This window comes from Gopherus flavomarginatus, unplaced genomic scaffold (assembly GCF_025201925.1).
Source record: "Gopherus flavomarginatus isolate rGopFla2 unplaced genomic scaffold, rGopFla2.mat.asm mat_scaffold_34_arrow_ctg1, whole genome shotgun sequence".
NCBI classification, from domain to species: Eukaryota; Metazoa; Chordata; order Testudines; family Testudinidae; genus Gopherus; species Gopherus flavomarginatus.
Window position 1 is genome coordinate 4551466 of NW_026115061.1, and position 9280 is coordinate 4560745.

At 47.2% G+C, this 9280-nt stretch overlaps 1 protein-coding gene across 1 annotated transcript; it reads right to left on the reverse strand.

The window, feature by feature from the left end:
• Positions 1-667: 667 nt before the first annotated feature.
• Positions 668-7640, reverse strand: LOC127042225 (zinc finger protein 707-like). The gene is made up of 3 exons (XM_050935843.1): positions 7543-7640; positions 6721-6847; positions 668-949 (listed from the first exon to the last, which is right to left on the reverse strand). The coding sequence occupies exons 1-3, from the start codon at positions 7621-7623 to the stop codon at positions 927-929; spliced, it is 231 nt and encodes a 76-aa protein (XP_050791800.1). The 5' UTR covers positions 7624-7640; the 3' UTR covers positions 668-926.
• Positions 7641-9280: the final 1640 nt, after the last annotated feature.

Sequence of the window (9280 nt, forward strand, 5' to 3'; positions counted from 1 at the left end):
TAATGTTTCCTCACCTGTGCAGGGAGCTCTCAGGATCTCTCTTTCCTCTGAACACTGGAGGTTTGGAACCCATGGCTCTTTCCCTTCTTCCAGCTGGGAGATCACATCACGCTGGAAAATGAGAAACCCTTCTCAGATGAAAGAAAACAAAGGAGTTCAGTTGATTTCATAAGACTTGGTCATAAAAAAACAACATTCTATTAATTTAACTTCAGTGCTTACTGTGACCTGGTGGGCCAGGGGCAGTTCTCACTGAAAATGCCAAAGTTAGGGCAGGCTGAAAAAGGGAGAGCAGATGCTCCTGAAACTGGTAGTTAACACTGAAGTTAAACTCACCGACTACTCACAAACTGTGCTTCTAATCCCACACATGGGTTATCGAGAAGCTGAAAAAAGAAACCACACAGCCCCCTTTATTGCACCCCAGTTCTCTGGCTCCTAATCAGCAACTAGGTCCAGTACAGTGAGAGGTTGTTTAAAAACTCTGCTCACATAAATAAAGAGTTCTTCTGACCCCAAAGGGTCAGCCACAGTACCATGTCACTATAGGTTTGGATATTACCCAAAATTCCATCCTTCCAGACAATCCTTTAGCATTTTAATGAAAGAAGTTAAACGGGCAAGCAGTCAGTTTGTAGAGAAGTTGCTCCAGAGGTAGGAAGGGGGATTGAAGACAAAATGGAGACGATGCAACTGCATTTTATATTCCTTTTGCCATGTGGCTTGTACTTCCTGTGTCCCAAACAGAAGCTTCACAGCAAATGGCATGGAAAAGCTTTGGAGGTCTCAGTACATAGGCATACCCCGGCAGGTCTTGCCGACTCAATAGGTGTATCCCCTTGGCCAAGGGCTCACTGCACAGCTGATGACCCTCAATGGGCCATCAAACAGGCTAGGCAGTATTGATGCCAATATGTCTGGGGGTGTCACCCAGAAACACTGCACAAGTCTGGAATTCCGGATATACCCTACATATCTATAATTCACAATACAAAGGTGATACAAACATAGAAACAAAGTCATCATACTTGGCAAATCATAACATTTTCACTGACACCTTACATGGCAATTTTATCAGATTATATTATTATTAATACCAAAGTGTCTCACAATTTCATGCAGTCTCACACTTGCTAAACTAGTGAATTCCCAGGACCAGTTCCCCAGGTCCTTGAAGATGCCAAACATTGTGCTTATGAGGGATTGAAATACCCACATATCTGCTGGAAACACACACAGACACTGTGTCAGTCTATACCCCTGTGTTCACTCTTCTAAAAAATTATGATCAATTTTGAACACAGTATGGCTTGTGAGGTATCATTTGAAAACGTCTAATCTACTGCATATTATCCTCCTGTTAAATGTGTAGTAACACTGTATGTAAAGTTATAAGATTTTACAGTATGATATTACTGAAAAAGTTACAGTTCTGGGGAACACCCAGAGACCAGTTCCTCAGAGACAGCAAGGCAAATAGCTGGTCAAAAAGCCATTCTCCTGCAGGGGGAAGGTGTGAAGAAGAAATTTACATTCCATCACAGGGACCTCTTGAAGCTGTTGTGGAAAACGACCACAGGATTGATTTTGAATCAGCTCAGCCTGAGGCTCTTTTCTTGGTTAAAAGTGCACAGGGGGCAACAGCTACTGGAATACTGTCCCCTTGAGCTAAAAATCACATAAGCCTTTTAAAACTTAAAACCACAAACAATGACACATAAGTTGCACATTAATTACCTTATTTGGAATATATTGCAAAATATGATGCAGGTCAAAAGCAAGCTGAACAATCAGTTTTCCATATTTAGCCTTTCCTGTTATTTTTATTACACCTGGTGATATGGGAGCAAGACTCTCTATGTCTCAAGAAATGTCACTACCAATCTAGGCCATTTTCACATGCTGGGGTGCAATCCAGATCAGCGAGGAGTTGTGTCATCTGTAATCCTGGGTGAGATTCAGTGTTCTGCTGTTGGAGATCCCCTGTCTGGATACTCCCAGCCAGCGTTCAAGGACGCACTGAGTGTCTGTATGATAAGTAACCCTGGACCAGCAGCTCTGACTCCAGCCGCCTGCTTGTTACACCCCAAGCACATTCTGGTTTGGGTAGAGAAGGCTCAGGGTTTGAGAGAAGACCAGGGGTAGGAAGCTTCTATTCATTATGCTGGACCTAACCCCCAGTTTTACTTGAGTAAAGAGGAGATATTTGACATTGTGTGATACTGCTCCTGTGCTCTGTTCCCAAAGTGTTCTGCAGCAGAGGAGGGTCTCTGGTAGTGTGTGTGTCACTGGCATATTGGGGTGATGCTGCAACAGGACAGACTGGAGGTGGTATGAACCTTCACTCTTCATTTCCCCTTCCAAGAAGAGATGGGACAGGAATCCTTACCCAGCGAGGTCACATTCTTGTAGTTCTGCTGCATGACATCCCTGTAGAGGGCTCTCTGAATGGGGTCTAGCAGAGTCCCCTCTTCCCTGGAGAAATACACAGCCACCTCCTTGAAGGTCACCGGCCCCTGAAAGAGCAAGAGTCCAACACTCAGTACCTGCTGACCCACACACAACCCCACTATTCACGGAACAGCAGCACCAGGGAAACAGAAGCTCCGGGAGGCACATGTTAACAGAGTCCCACCCCACCTTGCTTAGAGCAGCCAGGAGGCATCAGAGGGTAGAAAGAGAGAACCTTTGTGTCTCCCAGCTGACAGACAGAGGCAGAGTCTTCACATTTATCACATAGCTACTAGCCAGAGCTTAATATAGGAGATGGGACTGTCTCTGGACCCTGCCAGTGGCTCCCTGGTAGGAATCCCAGCACTCTCCAAATAAAATATATGGAAGAAAGGGGAAGGCAATAGTAAAGAATAGAAGTTAGAAGGTCAGAATTGTAGTGCCCATTAACAATGGTTTAGAGGAAATAGAGCCTATCAAACTAATGGGATATACTTATTGGATGAGATCAAAAGTTTGGTTGCAACTAATAGTATTGATGTAATATACCTAAACTTCTGTAAGGGAGATGACTTGATCAGCACAATATTTTTACTAAAAAATCTAGAATGATACAAAATAAACACGGTATACATTAAATAGATTAAAAACTGTGATAGTAAATGGGGAATCATGGTTGAGTGGATTTCTTTCTAGCAGGTTCCTGCAGGGATTGGTTCTTGGCCCTGTGCTATTTAACATTCTTATCCATGACTTAGAAGAGAGTATAAAATCATCACTGATAAAGTTTGCAGTTGCCAGAAAGATTGGGGTTGGTGGTAACCAATGAAGTGCCAGTAGATTCAGGCTCCATCACTGGGAGTCTGGGAAGTTGTCCCAGCCCTGGCTGGAGGGTTATTTCCTGTTCCACAAAGAAGGGAAGTTCCATTCCCAACTCCTGTGCCTTGAAATTAGGCCCTATCTGACACTACACCCCTATATTCATCATAGTGGTATGGTTATAATATGATTAGGACATAACTATGATGTATTTTGTACAAGATGCATCATGTGTGGTGTCACTGGAAAAGTTATGATTTTCTGAAAATGATTATCCTATTTGTGTGCACATATCATGTTCGTATCTCATGTTATGGATCTTGACTCTGTATGTGTATTTCAAATATGCTTACTCTGGGTAACACTCACAAGGAGCCTTACAGGTACAACAATGAAGAAGCCAGACAGGGCTGATGGCTCATCAATCAAGACAATGGACCGTGGAAGAGCTTAGCCTTCCTCTGAATGTTTCAGCCAACCTAGGAGTCATGGCTACTATGACTCAGCAGAGCCTGTGGCCAGACCACATGATACTGAATTGCATTTTAGTACCTGTATTTTTCCACAAACTGGACTGGGAACTGAGTTTGGAACAATAGGTTCCTGCCATATGGAAAAGCTACATAAGGTGGGGTGTGATTTCATCTCTTGGCCTCATTCCCCACACAAGAGAACTCCTGGAAACACCTGAGGAACAAAAACTGAAGTGGGGGAAGTGCTGCTCCCAGGATCAAGGGATTTCTAGCTTGTGTGTGGAAACTTGGTGGACTGCTTGTACCATCAGTCAGGGTGAGAAATTGCTAATTCAAATTCTATCCATCTAGTATGTTAGGCTTAGTCTGAGTTTTGGTTATTTGCTAAATAATCTGCTTTGACTGTTTGTTATCACTTATAATCACTTAATCTATCTTTCTGCAGTTAATAAACTTGTTTTATGCTTTATCTTAACCAGCGTATTTTGAGTGAAGTGTCTGGGGAAAATCTGAGCTTGGTTAGCACAAGCTTGTTGTGCACATCTGTCCCATATCGAGGGGAAGGGGAACTACATTAATGAGCTTGCATTATAGAGATCCCTGTGCACTATAAGATGGTATAATTCTGGATTTATACTACAGCAAGTGTGCAAGGTTGGGGAGGGGGAAATTGGCTCTTGTCTTCTATCTGTCCTAGAGTGGCTTAGGTAACGCACTCAGGTAGCTTAGTTGGGTGGATGGCGCCACCTGCTGTCGTGTTGGGTGATAACAGGGCCCAGAGAGGCTGGCGAAATCTCCAGCAAAGCAGTGTGAGAAGGGCCAGCCCAGCTTGAGGGTTAGAGGACACAGTAGATCCCAGAAGCTCCACAAACTGCCCCTTGGGGGTGACAACCCATCACACCCTACATTACACAAGTCTCAGCAGGTTTGTCACATCCTGTCCCCTCCCTTTCTGCACCCGAGATATTTCCTGCTTCCCACCACCTCTAGCAATTCCCACCCTCCTATGCATTTAGTGCTCCTCGACCTCCAAGCAGAGCCCACCACCACCTCCCTGATAATCTCTTACCTGAGCCAGCTCCATTGCAGCCATTTCCTTGCCCCTGGAGGACGAGATGATCTGCAGCGAAACATGGATGTTATTCTGTAACCTGTCGGGGTGAAAAGGCCAAGGTGTGAGAATTCAGACTAGGCTTTTGTCCATTCCACAAACCGATTCCCCCCAGCTTTTCCCCTGCTAATGCACATTCTAGGTTCTAGCACACTGTGAAGCACAGAGTGACCTTATCCCAGTACAGGCCTAGCGCCCTCCCACCAGGGTGTAACCCTCTGACACATGTTGAAACCCTCCCAGTAACAGTCTCCCTGTTACATGTATCAAGTTTGTGGGCGATACCAAGCTGGGAGGGCTTGTAAGTGCTTTGGAGGATTGGATTAAAATTCAAAATGATCTGGAAAAACTGGAGAAATGATCTGAAGTAAATAGGATGAAATTCAGTAGGGATAAGTGCAAAGTACTCCACTTTGGAAGGAACATTCAGAGGCCAGAGAAGAGCAGAAACAAAGGAGTCACTCTGGGAGATTCTCCCTGTCATTGTCCCCAAGGCAGCTGTCTCAGGTTTACAAAGGTGTTTCATGTTCCAGCCTTTATACAGTCTCTCCTGGGAGTGCCTCTTTCATCGGCTGGGCCTAGTTTTAGTTTTGAGTAGTTAACAATCTTGGTTTATTGTTCATCTAACCAGTGAGTTTGGATTAAAGTGTGCTGGAAACTCTGTTTGGGATAACAAGCTGGTGCATGTCATTTTCCACTGATGAAATCAAAGATTTGATATGAGCTTGTGTTGTTCAGTAGTGTGCTGGACAGTGCAAGATGCACATTTCTGGGGGAAAGTTGGGCATTTGAGAATTTGCTGGTTTTCTCCTGAGGTGTAATTCATGAGTGGCTGTCTAGCAGCACCCAACACTGTGTAGCTGGGAGTGAGTTACATGCTGGAGACTGTCTGTTAATTGGCCAAGAGGGGCTGTTCTCGAGGAGAAAACAGTGGAAAAGGCACCCCATGCTGGAGACTGAGGGGACAGCTATTTAACAGTCCAGATTGTACTCTGGGTAATGTCACAGACACTCATTATGACAGAGTCTCTTACAACACAGAGAAAGTAAATCCACGTCCCAGAAATCGAAAATTCCAGACAGAGGGCAATGTCCTTGGCACTGCTTCTTGCTGACAGCGAGGTTCAGAGATAGTGCGAGAGTCCTGGGGAAGCTGGCTACAGGAAGCATGGGCTGGTGGGGTTCGGTGGAGAAAGGGAACAGGAAGGGCAGGGATATTACTGAATGCAGGATCTCAGCAGTGCTAGATGACAGGATAGCACACAGTGCAGCCCATTGGAAAACACAATCCCAACTATACATACAAAATGATGGGGTCTAAATTAGTTGTTTCCACTCAAGAGATGGCTCTTGGAATCTCTGTGGATAGTTCTCTGAAAACATCCACTCAATGTGCAGCAGCAGTGAAGAAAAGTGAACAATGTAGGAAATAATTAAGAAAGGGATAGATACGACAGAATATATCATAGATCATATTTGTAAAAACAGCAAATAAATCTATGATACACCCACATCTTGAATACTGCATGCAGATGTTCTCACTCCATCTCAAAAATAGATATATTGGAATTGGAAAAGGTTCAGGAAAGGGCAACAGAAATGATTAGGGGTATGGGACAGTTATGCCAGACCTAACCCCCAGTTTCACTTGAGCAAACAGGAGATATTTGACACTGTGCGATACGGCTCCTGTGCTCTGTTCCCAAAGTGTTCTGCAGCAGGGGAGGGTCTCTGGTAGTGTGTGTGTGTCACTGGCATATTGGGGTGATGCTGAAACAGGACAGAGTAGAGGTGGTTTTGTGTGGCTGGCGTGAACCATATCTCTTCATTTCCCCTTCCAAAAACAGAAGGGACAGGAACCCTTACCCAGCCAGGTCACAGTCTCATAGTTCTCCTGCATGACATCCCAGTAGAGGACTCTCTGAGTGGGGTCCAGCAGAGCCCACTCTTCCCTGGTGAAATACACAGCCACCTCCTCGAAGGTCACCGGCCCCTGAAATAGCAAGAGTCCAACACTAAGGACTTGCTGCCCTACTCACAGCCCCACTATTTGTGGTAGAGAGGAGTGAATCAAATGGAAGCTCTGGGTGGATCGTAGCCAGGAGAGTCCCACCTCGACCTCGCTCAGAGTATCCAGCAAATACCAGGGTGAGGGGATGAAGAGAGAGAGCCCCTTATCTCTCCCAGCATATCCATCACCCCCCTACTAGCCACTGACTGATACAGGAGATGGAGCCCCTAGCAGGGTCCAGGGAGAGCTCCCTGGTAGGACGCCCAAGACCCTCCTCATTGTGAGGAGCGGGATATGAAGGGAGAGGCAGCTCCAATAAGCCTGACTCATGGGTGCCCCCTTCATATCTCACAGCTGCTGCTGGTTAGTGAGGTCAAGCTCCAGTACTAGGAGTCTGGTCAGTTTGACTAGCTCCATGTAGGTGGGCTATTTTCTTTCTTCACAAATTAGGGCATTTCCACCTCCAAACCTCCTGGGTCTGTTCCTAGAATCTAGGCCACTTATTAAATAACTCCCACCAAGTTTGCCACACCCTGGCCTCCTCCTTTCCCCACGCTGTGAATTTCCTGCCCTGCTCCAACCTCCAAACCAGACTGTGCAAATCTTCCCATCTCCGGTGTATTTGCTCTCCCTCTCCTCCAGCAGGAACCCACCAGCAACCCCCCGATAATCCCTACCTGGACTGACTCCACTGCAGCCATTTCTCTTCCCTGTCCCACGCCAGGCTGGGATGAGCTGGAGCAAAACATGGACGTCATTCTCCAGCCTGTCTGGGGGAGAAGGGCAGTTGTGGACGTTTCAGAACCGGTTTTAGTTAATTTCTCATCACAGTTCCCCCAGGCCCTTTCCCTGCAGACAAACACCCTAGATCCTGCCATGCTGGGAAATGCTCAGTCTGTTTATTACAGTGTAGACCTGGCCCCTCCTGCCAGGCTAAGCCCAGATACATTTTTAACCTCCCTTCTCCGTCCCCTGACCCCCTAACAAAGTCTCTGAACACAAGTCTAGAAAAGAGCAGAACCAAAGGAGTCACTGTCGGGGATTCCCTCGGACACTGACCCCATGGCAGCCACACCCCAGCAGGAGGAATATGGAGTCAGGAACTGGCTTTTCCTCTGTCTGATCCTTGTTTTGTTCACTGGAAAATGGTTCTGCCCAGAGATGCAGCAATACATGTGTCTGGGTGGACTAGAGAGCTGGAAATCTCTCCTCCCCCTCATTTCTCCCACTTCCCCTTTCAGTCTCTCCTTCCTCTGTCCTCTCTCCCTGCCCCTCTGGCGGCTTTGCTCTCCCATGGCTGGATATCCTCCTGGCAATTGCTAATGGGAGGAGAAATGAGGGGGGGCTGTTTGTGCAGAGTCACTTTCTTGCCAGTCCCCAGTACTTTCCCTAAGGTCTTTCAGTTACCTGGAGACGCTGGCTCAGAATTTAGTATTTACAGGGCCCAGGGCAGCCCTAGGGGGCTACGACCAGCTAGAGAAAATCATCCCCTAGGCAAGGCAGAGAAGCAGCTTTAATTAAGGTCACTTCCCAGCACAGAACCCCACTGGGGGAGCAGCAGCTGCCAAGCCTGGTCTCCCAGATCATAATGGAGGCTGCAGCATCTGACCCAGGAAGCTGAACCCCAATATCCTGAGCAGAGAGGGACAGAGCGTTTGAGCAGCTTCCCTCCTTTAGCTCTCTGGGGAGAGCAGCTAATGGGAGCCCCTCCTCACAGGGTGAATGGCTGATCTCATTTGCCCCACTGTCCATCTGGAGTCACTCCTTGTCCTTCAATACAGTGACTCTGCATTAACAATGGTCTCAATGACGCCAGAGTTCAGAAAGAATGAGTCCGGAACGCTGTGGAAGAGACCATTGTGTGGCAGTGCTAGCCCCCTTCCCACCTCCCTCACTCCCCAGATCTAGGACAAGGACTGGGGGCACAAATTTTCCAAATGGAAACAAAAGTTCCTGCAGTTTTCAAAAGAGGAGAAAAGTAAAATCTGTGATTTCACCTCACAGTGTTTGATAAGTGGACAGAAAGTTATCACAGTGACAGGGCACGTGACTGGGGAATGGACTTGGTGACCTGGTGACTAGGAGCCAGGACTCTGGCACAAGTTGACCAGAGAGAAGGATCATGGTTAGTAGCAGCCCCCAGACACCCTCCAGTACCCAGAGCCCAGACTCCCCAGCCAGGGGCCCCAGACACCCCCCAGCCAGGATCCCATCAGATATTCCCTGGGATGCAGCCCCCAGAGTCCCTGGCCAGGGACCCCAGATACCCCTCAAAGCCCCACCGGCCAGAGAACCCCCAACAGACCATGAATGCCAGGTTGGGAATCCCAAAGGGTTCCCACCGCCAAGAGCCCCCAGCAGCCAGGGACCTCCCCAAGCGACCCCCCTACGTGACCCCCCCACTGGGAATTCAGT

Excerpts from the sequence above, each read along its gene's own strand:
- LOC127042225 (XM_050935843.1), bottom strand. The coding sequence starts at position 7,623 with ATGACGTCCATGTTTTGCTCCAGCTCATCCCAGCCTGGCGTGGGACAG. Across the intron at positions 6,848-7,542 it reads CTGCAGTGGAGTCAGTCCAG|GGGCCGGTGACCTTCGAGGA; the intron begins GTAGGGATTATC and ends TTGCTATTTCAG. Across the intron at positions 950-6,720 it reads TGAGACTGTGACCTGGCTGG|ACTTGTGCAGTGTTTCTGGG; the intron begins GTAAGGGTTCCT and ends CCGGAATTCCAG.